General features: G+C 34.7%; 3 protein-coding genes across 6 annotated transcripts; 1 reads left to right on the top strand and 2 right to left on the bottom strand.

Moving 5' to 3' along the window:
• Window positions 1-33: 33 nt before the first annotated feature.
• LOC111020623 (protein RETICULATA-RELATED 4, chloroplastic) lies at window positions 34-4,794 on the top strand. The gene is made up of 8 exons (XM_022297327.2): window positions 34-777; window positions 1,244-1,312; window positions 2,014-2,145; window positions 2,242-2,295; window positions 2,399-2,443; window positions 3,143-3,282; window positions 4,111-4,236; window positions 4,380-4,794. The coding sequence occupies exons 1-8, from the start codon at window positions 193-195 to the stop codon at window positions 4,414-4,416; spliced, it is 1,188 nt and encodes a 395-aa protein (XP_022153019.1). The 5' UTR covers window positions 34-192; the 3' UTR covers window positions 4,417-4,794.
• A 337-nt stretch (window positions 4,795-5,131) lies between these two features.
• On the bottom strand, window positions 5,132-11,221 carry LOC111020604 (ABC transporter G family member 15). Its single transcript, XM_022297308.2, has 9 exons — window positions 10,096-11,221; window positions 8,686-8,765; window positions 8,050-8,511; window positions 7,655-7,771; window positions 7,267-7,398; window positions 6,858-7,145; window positions 6,102-6,374; window positions 5,764-5,871; window positions 5,132-5,692 (listed from the first exon to the last, which is right to left on the bottom strand). The coding sequence occupies exons 1-9, from the start codon at window positions 10,370-10,372 to the stop codon at window positions 5,324-5,326; spliced, it is 2,106 nt and encodes a 701-aa protein (XP_022153000.1). The 5' UTR covers window positions 10,373-11,221; the 3' UTR covers window positions 5,132-5,323.
• A 356-nt stretch (window positions 11,222-11,577) lies between these two features.
• On the bottom strand, window positions 11,578-17,167 carry LOC111020605 (ABC transporter G family member 15). Of its 4 annotated transcripts, none has more exons than XR_015789404.1 (10): window positions 16,774-17,167; window positions 15,286-15,361; window positions 14,733-15,194; window positions 14,498-14,620; window positions 14,240-14,371; window positions 13,780-14,064; window positions 13,401-13,673; window positions 13,191-13,298; window positions 12,633-13,044; window positions 11,578-11,889 (listed from the first exon to the last, which is right to left on the bottom strand). XR_015789404.1 is itself a non-coding variant. In XM_088121111.1 (9 exons), the coding sequence occupies exons 1-9, from the start codon at window positions 17,007-17,009 to the stop codon at window positions 12,688-12,690; spliced, it is 2,052 nt and encodes a 683-aa protein (XP_087977237.1). In that variant the 5' UTR covers window positions 17,010-17,166; the 3' UTR covers window positions 12,435-12,687. The 4 variants fall into 4 exon arrangements, 1 of the variants encoding a protein (XP_087977237.1); XR_015789406.1 differs by having other exon boundaries at window positions 11,578-11,870; XR_015789405.1 differs by lacking the exon at window positions 11,578-11,889 and adding an exon at window positions 11,914-12,350.
• Window positions 17,168-21,837: the final 4,670 nt, after the last annotated feature.

Below are 21,837 nucleotides of genomic sequence, written 5' to 3'. Positions count from 1 at the left end.
TAATAAATATATAAATAGGCCTTTTTTAGGCTTTTGGACAGAGAGAGGGAAAGAGAAAGAGAGAGAATCCTCCATGGCTTCTTCTGCCATCTAAGTTCCAACGCCCACCTACTGCGCCCTACCGTCTGAAACTGAAATCTCCGCCGCCGGCGATCCACAGAGGGAGAGGGAGAGGGAGAGAGCTAAAACGCCATGGCTTTTGCCACTTTCACTAACCCTTCTCCTTTCTCTCTCTCCAACTTCAATCAGAATCGTTCATTTCACTCGTCGCCGCCGCATTTGCTTCGATTGCGAATCTCCGCTGCCCATGCTTTCACCTCCTCTTCTTCCAGCATCAATGCCAATGGTATCTTCCTCACTCGTCGATATGACCGATGTGATCTCAATAGCCGCCGACAGTTGTTTTTGGTGTCTTCTTCTGGTGGTGGTGGTGGCGCCGACGGCGGTAACTCTTCCTCGCACGGCGGCGGCGGAGGTGGCGGTGATGATCATGGTAATAAAGGTGATTCTGATAATGCTGGTGATAAGAACAGGGCGGATGCGCTTTTGGTGTTGGCCGAGGCTGGTCGGTCACTGGAATGCCTACCGAAAGACTTGGCGGCGGCGATCGAGGCCGGCCGAATCCCTGGATCGGTGGTCACGAAGTTCTTGGAGCTCCAGAAGTCTGCTCTCTTCCGATGGCTGATGCAGTTTGGTGGATTCAAGGAGCGGCTGTTGGCGGATGATTTGTTCCTAGCTAAGGTCGCGATGGAATGCGGCGTTGGGGTCTTCACCAAGGTTTTCTTCTTCACTCACTCTCATATTCCGGATCAGTAAATATGCCTCTTATCATTTATATGGATCTTATGACTTCTTTTATTGCATGGATCTTATGACTTCTTTTATTGCATTTCTTTTGTTCTTCACCTTCACTGATTTCCTAAGAAATCTTTTCCCCCAATTTTTTTTATTCTACATGTTCCATTTTGAATTGCAAGAAAATTTACTTATTGTGACCTTGAATTCATGATGGTTTAAGCCATTCAGTTGCTCGTCCAGGAAGGGAAGTTGGAATCTGTGATTAGCATCTTAACTATTTGATCTGACATTTTCGTACGGGTTTTCTACTTGTTATGCAAAATTTCGTCAGTTTCGCTGATGTATTTCCGTTTTGCATACATACCCATTAACTTATTGTAAATCTCTTTCCCTGCTTTCCTCTTCCTTACTTTCTTGCATTTAATTCTCGTAAATTATTTTTCAGACTGCTGCAGAGTATGAGCGCCGAAGGGAAAAGTTTTTTGACGAGCTCGAGATTGTTTTTGCTGACGTGGTATAACTCTGTTGATTAAAGGTCATCTCATCAGATTTTTATACGTTTCACTAGCGCATGTCTAAGTAATAACACTTGAGCACTGGTACGATCTTGCTTTAGATACACGTTAATCTGCTGTAAGATCCTTTCGTCCTGTTCCCTTTAATCAAAAGAGAGATTGTTTGGAGTGATGGTCACAGTGTGGTTATCACTTTCGAAATTGTTAGATGCACGAGACTTTGATACAAAAAAAAAAAAAAAAAAAATCATCTCACATGCATCTAATAATTTGAAAAGTGGAAGCCTCATTGTGCCAACCATATTGAATTTGTTTGTGAGCAGAATCTAGAATCGTTAAAGGAGCTGATGATCCAAAAACTAAAATTGAGGTCAATGTCAGTCATGGCTAACAATTTGTGTTTGGATCCAAGCTGTTAAAGATAAGCAATTAATGCAAGTATCTGTCTATTGTGGTGCGGAGACGATGGTAACAGAAGACTGAAATGTTAGAGTAATTAGTTTGATGAAATTGAATGTTTGCAGATGTCTGTTAAATACTTTGGAAAATGCTCGATCTGGTATTTTGCTTTGACAAGTGGGAAGAATTAATATTTATGGTATTTACAGTTTTGATTTGTTCGATTGTAATTGTATTTTATTTCTTAAGTATTGAATATGCACTTGCTCTTTTTGTACATTTGTAATTGTATTTCTTTTAGGTAATGGCCATTATAGCAGATTTCATGCTTGTTTATCTTCCTGCTCCAACTGTTTCTCTCCGACCACCACTTTCAGTGAGTGCAGGAGCAATTACGAGGTTCTTCCACGGATGTCCTGATAATGCTTTTCAGGTCTGTCATTCTCATGGAATAATCGGATCTTTGCCAAACATTTATTTGAGCATTGTGAGAACTAAATTACTGTTCTGGACTCAAATTTTGTTGTAGGTTGCTCTGTCTGGAACTTCATATTCATTATTACAGAGATTTGGTTCAATAGCGGTATGTCAACTTTTGCTTAATTTTGTATCAATTTTATATATTTGGAGGACATGCCAGAATCCTCGATCAACATATGTTATATTTTCCGTGGATAATTTTGCAGCGTAATGGAGCCAAGCTTTTTGCAGTTGGCACCACTTCATCACTGGTACTTTGTTACATACTTCCTCTGGAAATTGTAAAATTCTTATGGTATTTTGTATAACATCATTCTCCAGTTATCTTTTATGACTTATTTTGCTGTTGAGAGTCATCCGTCATTCTAAATGAGAAAATATTCACTTGATCATTTTGCTGCCTGTCTCCATAAAAAATTTAAAGTTTGGCCTAGTGTCTCTTTGGCTTTTACTCATGGATTCTGTTTCTTATTTTCTGTTCACATTTGAGAAATTCTATCTAGGATGCCATTCTATCTGGCTGCCCACACTTCAAATGAATAGGTAGCCAGGCCCACTCCCCCTCTTTTTCTCAGTTTTTTTTGGCGTGTGTCAAATTAAACTAGTAATACAGTCCTTTGAAGTTTGGGAGTTTTGGCAGCAAAGTTTGAACAGTGAACCATGGAGTTTTATTGCCTGGCCTCTTGTTCTTTCTTTAAATTCGTATTATTTGCATTGCACCACTTTCTTGTAGTGACACTTAAATAAATTGCGTTAACTGTGACTCGTCTTAGCCCACTCGTCTTAGCCCATAGGTGAAAATATGAAAAGTTTTGCTTTATAGCCCCAACAGTAACCACTATGCCTCACTCTTGTTTCTTTAGCTGCTACCTACCTGTAACACCTGGGGTCTTTGCTGTTTGAATAAAAATGCAGAAACTAATTCACCCATCACCATGTCCCGTGTTTAGGTTGGCACAGCTGTTACAAATGCTTTAATCAATGCAAGGAAGGCTATTGATAAGGATGCTGCAGCTGAAGTGGAAAATGTGCCTATAGTTGCCACTAGTGTTGGCTATGGTGTCTATATGGCTGTCTCCAGCAACCTCAGGTATTGGTTTTTTTCAGTAGTTATAATTTGTTATCTATATGATGCATAATGGTGCTTCACATATTCTTCTTCAATTTCACGTTTGGGTTCTTTCCTTATCTTGTGTTATGACGTTATCCTTCTTGTACATCCTAAAAGGTATGTTATTTTTCTGCATCATAAATCATGATAACCATATGATATTATAGCGGACTATATTTTAGGAACAGCTGGAGAGCTATGTTTAGTGTGAATTTAGATAACGGGGTGGGCAGTGGGCTCACTAGTTCTAGCTGGGAAGAGGTAGGATGGAAGAAGTTGATCTTTCTATTGAGATTTTTAAGACCACCCGCGAGGGGAATTACAGTTTTTAATTAAACTACTATGGCTCCTTTCTGTTCGAAATAAATAAATTATTCACTTTGCACAAATATTATGCGCCAATGTTTTTTTCATGAGTAGAGACTTTGCACCTCTTGGACGAGATTTATATTCATTTGAGATGGCAAGTGTTATGCTTTATCTTGAAAAACTGTATTATATATACTAGAATGAAAGGATTTAACCAGAGTTTGAGAGCCTTAAGAAAAGGGAAAATAAGGAGTGAATGCTTTGATTGGACAATGTTTTAGTTAGGCCCGAATTGATATAACGGATTGTTTTCAGATGAAAAAAGGATGGTTACTTGGTAATTTCTGTAAACCATTGTGGAACTTGAAAATTCTTGCTTAATACTGCTCACTGATTTTTGTAAAAGATTGAACTGTTGGTCTTGTTCTGTTCTACCACGACGTCAAAAACTCCTCCATTTCAGAGGTTTTCTTATAAACGGATATTTTCGTTTTGTAGGTATCAAGTTCTGGCTGGTGTTATTGAACAGCGAATTTTGGAACCAATGTTACACCAGCACAAGGTTATGTTGAGTGCAATTTGCTTTGCTGTTAGGACAGGCAACACATTCCTTGGTTCACTCTTGTAAGATTTTCACCTCTCTGTGGAATTCAAAACGTGACTGCTTACAGTATTTTTTCATTTTTTCTCAATGAAAGTTGAGCGTAGTGATCACTTACCTTTCTCTCGTACAACTCAACTCACATTGTACAAACTTGGTATGCCAGGTGGGTGGACTATGCCCGTTTGATAGGAGTTCAATAGACCTCGACAGCGAGTGACCGAATGGACTCTGTCTTCTTTTTGTCTCTGCAAATCTCAAAAAGTGAACCTAATTCGCTAGGTTTGATTTAAGTTAAAATGAACAGGAGGAAGGTTCCAGTTTACAATTTAGTTGTTTAGCTCCGTTAGTCACAGTGAGATCAATCGTGACTTTTTCTTTTTTGGGTTTGATTTGATTATCTTTGACTTTCCGTTGTTTCTATCATTTTTCGTTCTTCTCTACCCCTATCTGTAAATTTTGAGGTGAGGTTGTGAAGTTTTCATTCTCTCCCTCGGGACAGAGTTTGTTATTGCAAGGAAATGTAGTAAACTTTGTTTCAAGTTAATAAGGCCTCCCACGAATACAGCTTTAAAGTAACATATCCATTACCTTTTTCCTGAGTTTAACCATTCACAGGGTGAAGATTGAACCATCCGCCATTGGATGGAATGGTAATAAGTGTCTTATCAACTTAAGATAAGTTGTGTTTGGATTGACATTTATTCATAATATTGTTGTGTTTGTGCTACTGTCATCATCACATTAATTTGTTGGGTTTGCCTTTTATCGTGAATTTCAATTCGGTAATCGTTAAAATTGAAATATTTCAACCCTCTTTTTTTTCCAAATGTATTTTAATTATTGATTAGACTACGTTTATGAGGCTCCTTGCTTGGCAGGACCAGAACCATTAGGTTTGCTGTTCGGGAGTAACAGTAAACCTAATGGTTTTTGCAATTTGTTAAAGAAAAATACTTCTCTCCACATACTTTTCATCATGTTTTTGTCACATTATAAACTATAAAAGCTTAAAAGGTGTCCAAGTCTGTGTTTCCTTTCCTATCAATGGAGTAAAAGTTTAAAAAGCTGTTTCTCCAATGGTTAGTATGAGAATGCAGTTGCTCCACTTCAATTGATTGGGGAGTTGAGTCCCTCTTGAGAAGACAATGAATGAAGAGGTTGTTGATGTCTCTTAGAAGGGAACTGTGGCAATCTAGACTTTCTTATAGCCACGGATTCCTCACCGATGCGTCGTAGAGTCTGCTTCGAGTAAATTGTTTGAAGAAAAGGTGAAACCTTCTCCTTCAACTTGAGGATCACAATAAAGAGGAGCCTGCAAGTGACCAGAATAATTATCACAGCAGCTAAATCCCACCATTTGGAGTGATGAGCTTGATATCCAAGCAACATTTCAAGGATCACTTCTCCTTTTATTTTAGGACCTCCTAGTGCATCAGAATCGAACTCCACCCCGGTCAAGTCGTTCTTGTATGCACCCTTCATTTGAAACGAACACAAATCTTAGACAGTTTTCTAATGGCGTTTTTGTTAACAGAAATTAGAAGTACCTGTAAACCCCAAGCACCATAGTTTATATATGATATTGGGTAGCGCCAGAACACCTTGGGAAGATCAGGCACAAACCTAAAGTAACCAGAAGTCATCATCATGATTCCCTGCACAAATCGCTTGTATTAAATCCCTGTTAAAATATATTGAAATTTCAAGTCAACTATCAAGTTAAGTCATTTCACTTGTTCGAAAATCTCGAACCACTCAGATTTGATGTTAGAAGGAACATGATGTAAAATTTTAGTTGTTAGCTATTGGACTATTTGGAAAGAGATGGAACTTTAAGAGATTTTGTTTATGAAAAAGAAGAGGTAATAACAATGGTTGATCTTACAATGTAACCAGCTCCAAGAATGACACCCATCAAAAAGTTGGGAACCAATGAAGCAATAATCATCATGATGCTTTCTACAACTGCAATGGAGCTGACAAAGTCAAGGCAGATGTAAACGTAACGAGAGAACTCAGTTTCAAATTTGACCATGTAGAACACTATAGTTGCAGAAGCAACAGACATGAGAGTTAAGAATGGGAATGAAGAAAGAAAATTTGACAATGTGTATACAGCAACCCCATAATGCCCGTTCAGCCTTTCCTTACGAAAAACCTGTTTTACAAAACATATATTCAAATATCAAAACCATGAAATTTTAGTGTCAGTTTCCTTTTTTTTAGCTAACAGTTCTTCAATCTAATGCTTTTGGCAGCAACAATTACAGTTTCCTCTATCAGCCAAATTAAATCAAGTGCTTCTTGTTCTACACAAGTCTCAATACTCCAACAGCTAACCGACTCTCTGCTAACTTTCATGCGTTTTTTCCCGCCCCCTCTTTCTCACATATGTAAAACGCAAGGGCAGCCTATTTAGCCTAACAGTTATTCACTATTTTATTTAGTGCCTGAGAGGCTAATTGACATTAGTGTTTCTACAGTTCATTCTATCTTATATGAGTGACTTAAGTATGGGGCAGTCAGTTATTAAATGTGTTGTATAAAATTATGTGAGTTCGGGAACTACTGTGCAGGCGAGTTAAAGACTATTGAAATGGTTGTGATATTTTGGCACTAAACATTGAGGGGAGGTAGCTACCTTCATCTCTTCAATGAATGATGGGAAGCCTCCAATGGACATGAAAGTCATAAATCCAGATACAAATGCTGCACAAGATCCTCTAGCAAATATATCAGCATAGCTTGTACCAACACTCATAAATATCGTGCCCACACATACGGATAAGAGTAGATAGATAATAATTCTTATCCAGTAATAGCCCAAATCTCTGGACATGTTCACCATTGATCTTCTAGTCAATGTTGAGAGTTGCTTCCACCATTTAGCACGGTTTCCATATTTCTTAGTTGTCATAGAAAGTCCTTCCTGCATCAAGAATCAAAACTACTACTTGTAAGCTTCGTGTTAAAATAATATCGGCCGTTTAAGAACCATTGCCTTGCATTATGCAAATCGAAATTGGAAAGTTAATATAACCCTGGCTTACCATGCCTGATAACTCTCTCATCCTAACTCTCACTTTGGCTTCATGCTCAGAGCATCTGTATTTCTCAACAAGTCTTGCTTTCATCTCTGCTGTTGAAAACTTTGATAAAGGGTCTGTTGGTTTTTGGTTTTCCTGAAGCATTAGAACCAGAAAACTGGAAAGTTTAACATATGGCAACAGAAAGCATAAAGAATCTTAGCGGTGACTGCGATTTTAAGCTTCCTAGATTTAAGTACCCATACGGTGATGTAATAACAAAGCAGCATTAGTGATGCGGTACTTTTGTTTTGTTGGATTGGACAAGGAAAAAAGAAAATTTGTATCTAGCTGTGGGAAATAAACAGGTTCATCAACTTATGGAAGTAGTTAGTATTTTGGATGCACATACTCTTTGAGAACTCATTAATGTCATATTGACTGCATCAAAATCTGAATTAATACAGCGAAGGAAGTGATCGGAAGGATTTCTTTGCCTTGGACATGGAAATCCTGCTTCTGCAAAGAACTGCAAAACCAAAAGAATATTTAGTCTCAGCATTCTTGGCGTGAGCTTTTCTCACTTGGATTGTGTTTGAAAGTGTTCTAAAACCTTGGAGTACGTTTTTCAACACTTTTCAATTGTTTCATAGTGTATGGCTACATGTTAATTTTGAGAAAATGATTTAACACTTGAAAGTTTTTTTTGGAAGAAGAAATTAGAGACAGATTGAACACAAATAAAAACTCAGATTAAGAGGCATACTTATGGAAACACATTTTCCATCAAGTTACTTCTATTTTTACCTCAGCTGCCATTTTTGACTCTCCAAAGTAAACAGCTTGGCCTCCTGAAAGTAGAAAAAGATCATCAAAGAGTGCAAAAACCTCGCTGCTGGGCTGATGGATCGAAGAGATAACAGTTCTTCCATCATGAGCAATGCATCTAAGGGCTTGAATAACAAAGAAAGCAGCGGCACTGTCGAGTCCACTAGTTGGTTCATCAAGGAACAAGAGGCTTGGTTTGGTGAGGATTTCCAATGCAATGCTTAGTCTTTTCTTCTCTCCTCCACTAATGCCTCTCAAATGCCAGTTTCCAACAATCCCATCTGCACAATCTTCGAGACCCATTTCCATTATTGTTTCTTCCACAATATCATTTGCTTCTTCTTTGGCCATAGAACTTGGAAGCCTCAAATTGGCTGAATATGCTATGGTTTCTCTAACTGTAAGAGTTCCCAGCAATGTATCCTCTTGGGTCACGTAAGCCTGAAATTTCGGAGGAAATCAGAACATAACAATTAACCATAAGAGTAGAAGATGATATCTTCACATAGTAATCATTTAGGCAAGAAATATGCACTCCCTGTTTGAAATAGGTTCCGAGTAAAATTGATAACCGAAAGCTCATATTTGATTGATGATCTACGTACTAATACTAACCACAAGTCCATAATCTAGCCTTCTTTTCTTTCCATTAAGAAGAATGCTTCCTGTCAAGACTGCATTTTTTGCCAGTCGACCTGCAGAAGCAAATTCAAAGAGAATAATCAGCAGTATGTTTCTCAGCTTAAGATTCAGTAATATCTCAAGGGCTGTTAATACCTGATTAGCATAGAACCAAAAATAAATCAGCTATGGCCTCCTAAATTATAATAAAAGTTACGTATAATATTTTATGGGTAAAGTATGGTATGGATACTCTCTAGTTACACCAAAAAGATTGTCTGAACCATTGCAGTGAATCATATACTTCTAGAAGTACGGGCCCACCCAGAAAGCCAATAGATAGATGACAAGTTAGGTTCAGACTTGAGAGATTTGACCCGAATCCCATTGTTTTTTTTCTATGCATTAAATGTCTGAAGCTCATCAGAAACATTTATTTCATTACTCAAATGAACCGAAGTGTATTCAATAAGTTACTCAAATTTTGGAAAAAGTAAGTAAATACGGGAATGAGACCTACTGCAAAGCAACAAAATTGGCAAATATTAATATGCATGTAAGGCCATGCAGCTTTAATTACCCACTGTGTAGGTTGATTTCTATTTGCAGACGAAATTCTAAGGTTTTTATTTATCTTTTAATTCCTAAGGAAGTTATAAATGTCTTCAGGATTTATATAGCTTTGTTGATTAACAATTTCTTTGTCTTGTAATCTATGTTTTAAAAACAGATTTAGATTCTTGACAAAAGGGTCAAGATTTGGTGGGGAAAAAAGTAACTCGTACAATTTTTTGGTTAAAAACTTAAAAGTGCATAAAAGTGTGAAAACCAAACCAAAAAATGATTATTAGTAACCTTACTTTTTGAGAACTAAACTGAAATTGTCATCAAATGGGTTTCTAGAGTGATTGAGAATGTTTCTTTTAGGGTATGTTGGTTCTAATAGAACAAAATCATTACTTGATAAATGAGTTATTCTTATTTTTAAATCATGACATAATTTCAAATCACACTTTTTTTTCTTAATAACGGGGAGTCAGAGTTTTGCTCCCCTATACCTAGGGGCACGTGTACCTACCCCAAAGTCTAGATCCGGGAGACATCCATGATTTTTTGTATTAAGCTCACCAAAAAATTCGAACTTGAGACATCTAAATCAATATGATCAAGAGAATCCAAGTCTCTGCCAACTTGGCTACCCCTTGGGGGTAAGTCACACACTGATTTGTGAGAAAAAAAGCTCACAGTTGTTTCTCCATGAGCAGAATTTGCAGAAGAGGAAGAACTTACTTTTTACATAAATTTAGAATCATTTCCAAGCTTCTTAATGCAGAAGAGGAAGAACTTGAAACCCAAAGAGCTTTCAGCTTAGAAAGAGAGAAAGAATAGAGAGAGAGAGAAAACCTGCTAATGAGTCAAGAAGAGTGGATTTTCCAGAACCAGAAGGACCCATAATGGCCATGATTCTGCCAGGCTCGGCATAGCCAGTGAGTCCATCAAGCAGCAGCCTCCTCTTTTGTCCATTCCAGAGGTTTGGAACCATAACACTGAGATTTTCCCAAACCAAATACATAGCAGAAGAAATGACAGCCTCCCCATACTTGCTTTGTCTTCTTCCTTCTGATCTCTCTGCAGCCTCCACAGAGCTTCTCCCATCTGCTCTCTCCTCCTCAATCTCCATGAATGTCTTTCACACTTTCCACACCCTCCTGGTCCTGGTTTTCAGCCAAACATACTTTCTGTTTCCCCCTTCATCTATACATAGCTAGCCAACAGCATTAATAGTGTGTTTACTGAAGTGCTTTTTCAATGTCCTAAAACTTTGAGTTTATGCTTGATGTTTGGCCATGTGTGTGGAAAGTGTTTGTTTGTGAATATTTTAGAAGCAGTTGAAAGTGCTTTAAAGTATCAATGAAGGAAACACTCTTAATTGGTATTTTCTTTTTTAAGACTTAAAATTTGTCATGAAAATTGTCCAGTGTTCGGCTACACAGGACCAAAAATGTATTTTTTGAAAATTTTAAAAATCATTGGATATGGGTCTCCTCCCTCTTTTGTATCACAGTTTCATATTATCAAGAAAATTTTAAAAAAATTCTTAAAAAGAAACACAACATTTTTTCTGCGATTACTTCGATTACAAAAATTATTCTTAAATATCATCTAGGACACACACTAAGTACACTAAATGTTTTATCTAAAGACATCACCCTCAAAAGCAATACCAAATGTACTCTCACTGAGTTGTTGTCAATAGTAGGTCTGTTGTACACGTAAAGAAAAAATATCAGAAAAAGGCAAGTCCAAACTGTTAAAGGCAAAAAATATGCATGTGCTATGCTTCAACATTGAATTCTCCAATAAAAGAGCACAACTTCTCAGAACCAGAGCCATAATTTGTTCTAAATAAATCACTACAAAATCATGTGAGTTATTTCCAGTGTGTATATGCTAACAATACATCCAACTGCATATAATTGATTTTGATTAAAAAAAAATCTAAATAATGGAGTTTTATTTTATCAACTAACATTTCAGGTTTTAAATGTTACACATCTCTCTTTTTTACTCCTCTGCTATCAATCAGAAAGAAAACTTGACAAAGCATTCAGTTCTGGCAAAATATGTATAAATTTAAACAGGAGAGAGATATGGAGAAAACATAAAAGTGAGATGTCGTGTGAAAGGTCTCTATCGGTTTTTATTCTCTCCTTTTCCATGGTTTTGATCGAATAATTCAAAGATTGAACCTAATTTTCAAGATGCCACCGTCTGTCTAACAAGTGGCAGTAGTGGGGGAGAGTTAATAGCAGGGGGACAAGTATTTAAAGATTCCAAGGTTCATTTTCATCTATGCAATGGATCGATGGCTTGGAGGGTTAGGAGTAGAAGTTGAAGAAGGAACAAATTTCAATAAATATAGCCACCAAACCCAACCATCAATGCCTAAAAAGGCACATTTCAAAATAAGGCTAAAATAGTGAAAGAGTCAGAAAAATTTATGGGATCAATTATGCACTTCTGCAGTTCTTCATCAAATCACTACTCATTATGTATTGCCCAAATGAATATCTACCACTTGCGATGCTCCATTTCTTTATTTTCAGAGCATTTGGAACCTGAAGTTTCAGGGAAGTCACAGCGGGAAGTCTTAATGTAATCCTTCCGTCTTCATGGTCCTGCTATGTTACAAAAAATCTGCAATAAGACGAAAAAACGATAAAGGAAAACACAGGAACTCATAGCAGGGCTTCTCGGATTAGGAATACATTGGAACACTGCAGTCCATATATATACATACATACAGATACAATACATCCCAAGAAAAACAAAATCCTAAACCCAAGACTATAGATGACCTCATCTTTTCTCACTTTAAATGTTGCACATGACTTTCTTGAATTAGGCTCTAAAGAAATTGGGTCATAGGTATTTAAGATACGAACTTTAAGAAATTTGATCTGCAGTGGCAGGCTGATTTTAAGAGTACTGGTGGATATTGCTTATAAAAGTAGAGATTCGTCCTGAGAACAAGACAGGAAATTAAGGTACTTCCTTCTTGAAGGATGCAGGGTTTTTTTCCCCAGTAGAAAGGGAAGATGCAGGGTTTTTTTCTCCACTTCTCTTTTCTTAGACGTGCTCAGATGCAGATTCCAATCCTATACATTGGTCAAATTATAATTTAGATAGGCAGAGGCAAGCTAATGCAGTAAAGATTGATGAAAACATAAAAAGAAAAGAGATGGATTATTTAAGTCAATCAATAAAAGAAAAATAAATTATTACAAAGTGTGGACAGTGTATATTGTATGAAATCAACCTTGAAGATGAAAGATGTCGAAACAAAACTTCTCAACGCCATACTGAAGAAATTTCAATGAAATATTTACTATATCCCTTTTTCCATTCCTTGACACATGGATCTGCAGCTAACTACATACCTCTAAGAAGTTACATTGTTATAGGTACAAGCTTTCCAAGTTGTTCTTGGTGCTTCTAGTGGAGAGGAGAGTTAAGACCTTCTTGGGAAGAGAGTGAGTGAAGAGGTTGGTGCCTCTTTGAGGAAACAGAAGGCATTTTCCTGAAGGAAGGCCTCCTCTGAAGATGTTGCAGAGTTTTCTTAGTGAACATTGTTCGCAACAATGGTGAAGCTCTCTCTTTGAGCTTCAAGACAAGAAAGAAGAGAATTCGGTACAGAAGAACAAGGAGCATGAGGGCTGTTAAGTCCCACCATTTGGAATGGCTTATTGGAATCCCGTACATGTTGGTGATTACATACTCACCACTCAACTTTGGCATTCCAGGTATCATTGGGTCGAACTCAAGCCCGATCAAGTCATTCTTGTAAGCACCCTACACAATGATTTTAAAATAACCAGTTAAATTGTGATTGAACCATCCAATTTTCGTCATGAAATGTAAGCTTATTGAAAGACCGAACAAACTTCCAAGTAATTCAGTTCTACATTCTCTTTTATGTAAGCCTTGAAAGATGATACCTGTAGTGCCCAAGAGCCATAACTGAGATATGAGATTGGATACCGCCAAAATGGCTTCGGAAGGTCAGGCAACAATCTGAAGAAGCCCGAGGTCATCATCATGATACCCTGAAGGGAAAAAAGAAAAAAAAAAATTGTTTACATTGAAGATGCAAAACATAAAATATGAAAAAGAAAATATCTAAACAACAAGGTTTATTGAGTTCTTACAATGATTCCAGCGCCTGTTATAATTCCCATCAGGAAGTTTGGAACCAATGAAGCCACAACCATCATCAACCCTTCTATTACAGAGATGCAGCCAAAAATATTAAGGCAGAAGAACATGTAGCGGGAGAACTCCGGCCGATATTTCACCATGAAAAAGGTGATAGTCCCAGAAACAATTGAAATTGAAACCAAGAATGGGAAAGAAGAGAGGAAGTTTGACAGTATAAACACAGTAACTCCATAGTACCCATTGAGCCTCTCTCTGTAAAACATCTGCAGAAGAATGAAACTAAAACTTCAAAAAAACTAAAAATAGTGCCAGGCCAAGCTTATGGAAACTCTTGAAAGAAAAACTCTCTTCCAATATCAGATGTTTTACCTTCATTTCCTCAATGAAAGATGGAAAGCCCCCTATAGTCATAAATGTCATAAAGCCAGTTATAAATCCACCACAGGCTCCTCGAGCCAAGATTGCAGTGTAACTGGTTCCAACATCAAAGTAGATTGTACCAACACATATGGAGACGATTACATAGATAATAATCCTTAGCCAATAATATCCCACGTCTCTACACATATTCACGAATGATCTACGGGTCAATGTCGAGAGCTGCGTCAACAAACTAGCACTGTCTCCTTTTTCTTTCTCAACGTCAAGTCCTTCCTGAAAAGAGTGAAACTGTTCATACAATCTGTTCCAAGAATCGTTTATTTACCTATGCAAGAAAATCAAAAAAATTGAACTTCCATGTACTTCAAGCTCCTATAACTTCTAATGAGGCGATATTATTATGGCTATTGGATTTCTAGAGGAATTGAGGTAACAGAACCATGCTTACAATGGTGGATATTTCTCGAATTCTGGCCTTCACCCTACTTGCATACTTTGAGCTCCTATATTTTTCAACAAGCATTGACTTTATTTCAGCTGTTGCCAAATTCATGAAAGGGTCTGATGATTCTGGGATGTCCTGCAAATTCAAAGTGGTCAAAAAGAGGCACAAATGAATGAACCATATATCAGAAAATGGAAATTCAAATATTCGATCCACCAGAGGTTTTGTTGAACTTGGTTACTATTCAAAACAACTTCTTACTCGAATTCTTTGAGACCCCTTGAGAGTTGCCGTAACAATGTCGAAATCCGAATTTATACATCGAAGGAAGTGATCAGATGGGTTCCTTCTACTTGGGCATGGAAAATTAGCTTCGGCAAAGAACTAGGAAACAGATAACCAACAACCCAGAAGAACAAGTGAGCAAAAGATCAAAAAGTTAGAAGCTGAAAAACGAAAACCCACAGTCTCCAAACTTAAACCTCGAACCCCATACCTGTACAGCCATTTTCGCTTCCCCAAAGTAAACAGCCTCGCCTCCAGAGAGCAAAAAAAGGTCATCAAATAGAGCAAAAACCTCACTACTCGGCTGGTGAATGGAAGAAACAACAGTCCGGCCATCACGAGCGACATTTCTAAGAGTTTGAATCACGAAGAAAGCCGAGGCACTGTCGAGGCCACTGGTGGGTTCGTCGAGAAAGAGCAAACTAGGGCGAGTGAGAATTTCCACTGCAATACTCAATCTCTTCTTCTCCCCACCACTAATTCCTCGGAGATGCCAGTTACCAATCAATCGATCGGCGCAATCTTGAAGACCCATTTCCAAAATGGTCGCCTCGACGATGCTATTGACCTCATCTCTGGTCATAGAACTCGGAAGCCTCAGCTGGGCTGAGTAGCTTATGGTTTCTCTCACCGTTAGAGTTCCCAGTAATATATCTTCCTGGGTAACATAGGCCTGCAAATTTGAAGTATATTTCCATTTTCTACGTTAATATATACATGTGTATCTTCAAGGTAGCCATTAGAAACAGAGGGAGAGTACTTACGACGTCGCCATGTCCAAGCTTCCTCTTCTTTCCATTGAGAAAGACATTCCCAGTCATTACCACATTCTTGGAGAGTCTGCCTGTTTAATCATACACATTACACCCACAATTTCTCAGTACATTTTTTATCCAATTTGAATCAGAGTATTCATGTTATGCAACTTTAATTGATAATTAGTTTGCAGTCTCCTACATGTAATCTACAAAATTGATGTTTCGAAGGTGAGTAGAGTTACTTCTATTTGATTCTATTCATTGATCTAATATTTCATCTTTCATTTTTCTTTTTACATACTCGTTCATCTAATGCCAATTCAACGTGCTGAGATTGACAATACTGTAATTCCTCCTATTATTATACAATTAAGAAAAACTAAAAGAAAATAAAAAAGGAATTAACTATATGAACAGTGCATATGGTTATAAAATCACAGATGTAACTTCTGGTTTATGTTTCTCTAGCGAGATTTATGTTATTTTTGTAAAATTTTAGATCTAAAATTATATATATAAAAACATATACTTTTTTTTTTGTTGCTATTTTTGTGATTCCTTACAAAAATTTTAAATGATATTACGACTATGTTTGAAAATAATAAGAAATAAAATGGATATTTATTTGGCTAAAAATCCTTAAATTTTGATGTTCAATTGAAATTTGGGTTCAAAACAACACTGGTAAAATTCGACCCAATAAACCTAAAATTGAGGCATAACATCCGAATTAAATAAAATCTTCAAGAATAGTTGGTCTGATTCTTAATATTATTACAGTCAATTTTGTAGTTGGTTAAAAATTGAACCAAGCTAAATTGTACGTGAGTATTCCTAAATTTCATCAATTATTTAATTTTAAAATTGAGCATCAAATTTGGTTCTCCCAACTTAACTTAGATCTAGCTAAACTATTTTAAAAAACCAGAGGTTCGAGTTTGTAAAAAGATGGTAAATTTGGTTCCACATTTTTACAATTTAGGTATGTAGCATGATTAAAAAAAATACAGAAGTTTGAGTTTGTAATACAATTTAATATATATAGCGAGAAATTATAAATTACATTAAATGCTGACTGTTGACTGTCAAAATCATTCAATTTTGGTGGGTGGGGCCGTAACAACTCCAAAAAGACTACCCTAAGAGAAAATTAAGTCTCTAAAAGTTAAAAATTATTGGGCAGAGAAATAATAAATACCCAACCAACAACAACAACCAGAGGATGAAGAAATAAGTCCCACTTATTAACAGAAGCATATAGACCAATCCCCGGTTAGAATATCTTATCATCACATCCAAACAATCTCTAGAATACAACCCAATACCCATGCATTCTCAACAATCCTGATTTAGATATCCAAAATTTCAAGTTCATATTTATTTTGGAGAAATTTTGTAGGCATGCAATATATGAATTATGAAGAGTTAGAGGGACGAATTAGAAAGAAAATTAATGAGGAGGGGTAGGAATATAAAATAATTTTGTAGAGGGACTGGCCTGCGAGAGTGTCAAGAAGGGTGGATTTGCCGGAGCCGGAAGGGCCCATGATGGCCATGATGCGGCCGGGCTCGGCGTAGCCGCGGAGGCCGTTGAGGAGTCTCTTGGTGGGGCCATCTCGGAAATTGGGGAGAACCACCGTGAGATCCTCCCACACCAGGTAAGTCCCTCGCCTGAGAGCTTCTTCGCCGCCGTGGCCATGGCTTCCTCCGGCGGCCTCTATTTCTTCCATGAGAGTGGAGGCTGTGTGTGAGAGATAAAAGCGCCAGAGCAGAGGAAAGTAAGAAGGAGAAGATAGAGGAGAGGAGGGGATGGAATTTTGGAATTTTGAATTCACATTTTTATTATTATTATTATGTAGAATTGGATGGGTTTATGAATTGGGGACTGTTTGAATTCACAGTTCACACCCAACTACAACTACAACTACATACAACTACAAGTAGAGTGTAGTATTAATGCTACCACGAATGGAGGTGCACACCAAATTAATGATGAGAGAGAAAATAGGTTTATAAGTGTCATGTGAGATTGGATGGTGAGTTGGGATATTAAATGAACCTCATATATATATATATATATCTTTGATTTTTTTTCTTTTTATATTCATGAATGTCGAGTCAGTTTACATGTACTTCTCGATTAGTCTCACAAAGCGATCATTCGATTGTACTATTATTTGATGTTGAAAAATAAATAGGTATTAATTCATGTCTAAGGTAGGTGGTTATCATGAGGTTTGAACTAATTACTTTGGTTTGTATCTTAATCTATTTGGACAATTCGTGATTAACTCGATAAATTTAAGTTTTCTTTTTGGATTGATTAGGTTTCGTATGTATAAGGGAATGTGTGAGATATGTGAATGTGATGGTTTCCATCTATCACTGGAGAGAAAAAGAAAATGAAGGGAAAAAGGAAAAACCCTTAGCTAATTATTACAAAAAGAGAGTAAACATTGTTTTAGGTTAAGCTACAAATTTAGTTTTCCAACTTTTTGATTAGTGCCTATGGTCCTCAAACCCTCGATTTTATGTATAAATGAGTATAAACTTTGAAAATGTCTTGTGAATGATAAATCCATTACCTTTTAATTCAACGACTTGAATTTTGTCATAGTATGGGTTTGGGTTTGATTTATTTTTAAATTTAACTTAATTGGTGGGATTGTAAATTTATTTAACTCAAACAACCTTTATTAAATAGTAAAGTCAATCCAACCAAACATGAAATGATGTACGTTGTTCGTGTCACTTATTCAGAATATTGTATAACAAATAAAAATAATTGTTAATATCTTAAATATTTATCAACGTATTTTTTTTAATATTGAATCAAGATCCATAAGTCAATATTTATTTATATGGTGAAAAATTACAAAAAGTAATAATAGTTTTGACTGAATCCAAATTTATTTCATATGAATCATTGAACAACTCAACTCATATAGTTTTCATTTATTTGAGACCAACACAACCCAAACCGCATGAGTTGGATTAGGTTGTTCGGATTTTTTAGATCATCCAATTTTTTGAACACTATCTTATAGAATTATTCTGACATTTCATTTTTGTGTGTCTAATAATTTCGTAAATTTTAAAATGTATTAAATAGGACTGACCTGTTACACAGAAATTAAAAATTTAGAGATTTATTGAATTATTTTTTAAGTTCATAAATCTATTAGATACAATTTTATTCATGGGGTTCTATTATATGCCCCTCAATATCATAGTTCTGTTGGCTTATTGATCTTGGCCGAATCCCATTTTTGGATCGGATACTCATTTGAGCTCAATAGTCTATGATAGCATATTAATATTCATGGGGTTCGATCTCAAAATCAATTGGCAATGAGAAAAGTAGCTCATGTCTATTATAAATCATTGTTTTTCAATGTGGGATTCTTAATATTGTTGTTGTTCGATATTTTTTGGTATTATATTGAAAGATTTTTTAAAAATCATTCTAACAAATAATAAGGTGCGGAACATACTCAATTGATTAAAGTATATATTTTCGATTAAAAGGTCATGAATTAAAATATTTACTTCGTACTTAATTTTATACCCAACAAAAATGTTCTAAGTCCCAATTTCTAAGTACTCAAAAAAGAAAAGTCGAATTTCCAGTGTTTCAAAAACATTTTTCAAGTTTTCCCAATACTTTAGAAAATATTTGTGGAAGAAAAGAATAAGCACAACACGTCGAATATCAATTTTGTTTGTTTGTTTTGTTTTGTTTTGTTTTTTTTTAATGAAGCTTGTTAAAATTACGTATGTTATTTTTCTCAAAATTTTTCTTCTTTGAAATATCAGTCAAACTTAAAAAATAATTAAAAGGCACAAAGTAGGTTTTGAATATCTGTTAAGTTTTCAATTTTGGTTTGTAGTTAGAAGATATTTTTTAAACTAGAGAAAATGTTCGGGGTAATTACAGTGAATAGCAAAAATATTTTATGTATTTCAAAAAATGTCACCAGCTTTTCAAAATTTCAAATATAGTAAAATATTTGAATTTTTATTTTCGGAATTTTTATTATTTCAATTTTACCTTGATGATATCTGATATATATTTGATGTATTTCATACATCAAATCTTTATCTGATATATATCCGATGTAAATTTGTATATGATATATATCAAATCTATATCTAATGTACATCCGATATAACTCTAATATACTTCCGATATACAATGTACCCCTAATATACAGTATCAGATGTATCCATGATATACATTATCAAATATACCACTGATATACAACAAATATATATATATATATATATATATATATATATATATATATAATTAGATACTAAATATAAGAGATATTTAAATTTATAAACTTGCCTTTTTGGACGTTCATGGTCCATTTAAAGTTTTTATATAATAACTTTATATTTCAAAAATAAAAAATAAAAAATTTTGCACAATTGTTTTCATCAGAAAAAAAATATTGGATATAATAGTATTATATCAACCCATGTATCATAATTATATTAGTAGATATAATGATTATATAAGAGGTATATAAGTGATAAATTAGAAGCATATTAAGTATATATCAAATATATATCAGTGTTATATTAGTGGTAAATCATATAAAAAGTTATATCAGTAGATATCATAGTTATATCATTGGTATATCATTTGTATATCAATGGTAAATTAGATACATATCACATATATATGTGTTGTATCATAGTAAATCAATTGTTATCATACGTATATCAGTGGTAAGACATGTTAGAAGTTGAGTAGATACCATGATTATACCAGAAGTAAATCAATTGTATATCATTATTATATCAGTGATATATATCAGTGGTCAGATATATTACAGATATATATCAGATATATTAAATGGTGAATTTGTAATTTTATAATTGGACCTCCGTTTTTTTGAAAAAAATACTATATTTGAAAAAATTAAATGTGATTGCTATTTTATTTATTTTACTAAAATTTTTTTGCCATATTTGCAAGTGCCCAAAATGTGCTTTTTTTTTTGGAAGAAATGCAAAAATAAAATAAAAATGTTATCAAACAACAACACTACTTTTGCTTTTTAATTTTTTTTATTTTAAAAAATACTTTTGAAACAAGATTACAGTATTTCTCAAAAATAAATAAAAATAAATAAAAGTCAAATAAAAATGATTTTTACAAATTTCCAAATTAGCTCGAATATAAATTTCAAATTATCAAACGATGGATTGCATGTATCACTATCATAAATAGTCAAACATCACAGACAGATAAAAATCTTTTTTAATAATTTACTTTCAAACTACCTAAGTGAGTTATATGTATAATTAGTCTTCTCTGAATTTTTGTTGGCTTTCTCATTATCCCTTCTGGCTTTTTCAAGAAAGCTAGAAAGGAGGCCGATGTCACGGTTGCCCAATCGGATTTAAGCTATCATTAATGAAGTTTTATTTTATAAAAAAAATGAAAAAAATAACTTCGCTATGAATTATGCTATTTTAAAAAATTTGGACGTTCTACCTAATTTAAAAATACATATTAATTATTATCTTTGATATATATATATAATTTTTTATTTTGAGATTAACCATGAAGATATTTATAATATTATATTATATAAGAATAGCTGTTGAAGATGGGAGGCAATATCTTATTAACAGTGGAATTAAATTAAAGTGACAATTTTCTTTTGAAGAATAATTAAAGTGACAATTGAAAATGGGGTATTAATGTGTTTGACAATAATTTAAACCAGCCAACCATATAAACATTTATTATTCGATTTTTTTTTTAAAAGACACAGTATAGAAATTATTTTTCTAGGGGCAGCCAATGTGTGGAAAATGTAGAAGCCACGTAGCCAAACGAAAGAGGAAAAAAAAACTCAAGAAAATATGATGGCTAGTTTAGCCCCATTTATACTTCTATAATATTATTTATTAAATATTTTTAAAATCAAAATCCAAAATCATAAATAAAAATCACGAATATACTCCTTTCAAAACAGTTAATAAAAACAAAAAAAAAAATAAAGTATTAAGAAATTTCTCAAATTTAAAATAAGTCCGATTCAATCGCCTAAAATAAATTTTCAATAAATTTGATTTATTCCTACTCTTAATTCATCTACCTATATCACTCAATTTTATTTCTAGATAATTTTAGTTACATTGCAATATGATTCGAACCAATTTTAAATTGAAACATAAATTTTATTCATCTCTAAAATTTACAAATGAGAACAATATTTGAAAATACTTCAAAATAAAATACAATTCTAACATTTTACTTTTGAAACAATTTGTATTATTTCAAAAGATTTCCACTCCTCTCTCTTTCATTAATTAGTAATGCAATTAGGCAAGCCCCTACTAACTACTTACTACTACTGACTACTGACTATTGACTACGATAGGTTGGCTAGTTTACTTTCCTCCTGTGATATAATTAGTGATATAATTAGAAAATCAAACGTTCAAAATATCTTTATTTCATAGTTTAAGATTATTTTACTTTAGCCAAATGGGTAACAGGTATGTTAAAAATACTTCATTTGAATTATTATTACA

This window comes from Momordica charantia (genome assembly GCF_013281855.1).
Source record: "Momordica charantia cultivar OHB3-1 chromosome 2 unlocalized genomic scaffold, Mcharantia_2.0 BLBB01000002.1, whole genome shotgun sequence".
Lineage (NCBI taxonomy): Eukaryota > Viridiplantae > Streptophyta > Magnoliopsida > Cucurbitales > Cucurbitaceae > Momordica > Momordica charantia.
The sequence above is the reverse complement of the archived record's forward strand: the minus strand, read 5'-3'. Positions and strand labels throughout refer to the sequence as shown.

Excerpts from the sequence above, each read along its gene's own strand:
- LOC111020604 (XM_022297308.2), bottom strand. The coding sequence starts at position 10,372 with ATGGAGATTGAGGAGGAGAGAGCAGATGGGAGAAGCTCTGTGGAGGCT. Across the intron at positions 7,399-7,654 it reads CATTAATGAGTTCTCAAAGA|GAAAACCAAAAACCAACAGA; the intron begins GTATGTGCATCC and ends CTAATGCTTCAG. Across the intron at positions 7,146-7,266 it reads TGAGAGAGTTATCAGGCATG|GAAGGACTTTCTATGACAAC; the intron begins GTAAGCCAGGGT and ends TTCTTGATGCAG.
- LOC111020623 (XM_022297327.2), top strand. The coding sequence starts at position 193 with ATGGCTTTTGCCACTTTCACTAACCCTTCTCCTTTCTCTCTCTCCAAC. Across the intron at positions 3,283-4,110 it reads GCTGTCTCCAGCAACCTCAG|GTATCAAGTTCTGGCTGGTG; the intron begins GTATTGGTTTTT and ends TTCGTTTTGTAG. Across the intron at positions 4,237-4,379 it reads ACATTCCTTGGTTCACTCTT|GTGGGTGGACTATGCCCGTT; the intron begins GTAAGATTTTCA and ends TTGGTATGCCAG.
- LOC111020605 (XM_088121111.1), bottom strand. The coding sequence starts at position 17,009 with ATGGAAGAAATAGAGGCCGCCGGAGGAAGCCATGGCCACGGCGGCGAA. Across the intron at positions 15,362-16,773 it reads CTTGACACTCTCGCAGGCCA|ACTCTCCAAGAATGTGGTAA; the intron begins GTCCCTCTACAA and ends TTAAACAGGCAG. Across the intron at positions 13,674-13,779 it reads CTTTCATTGAGGAAATGAAG|ATGTTTTACAGAGAGAGGCT; the intron begins GTAAAACATCTG and ends ATTCTTCTGCAG.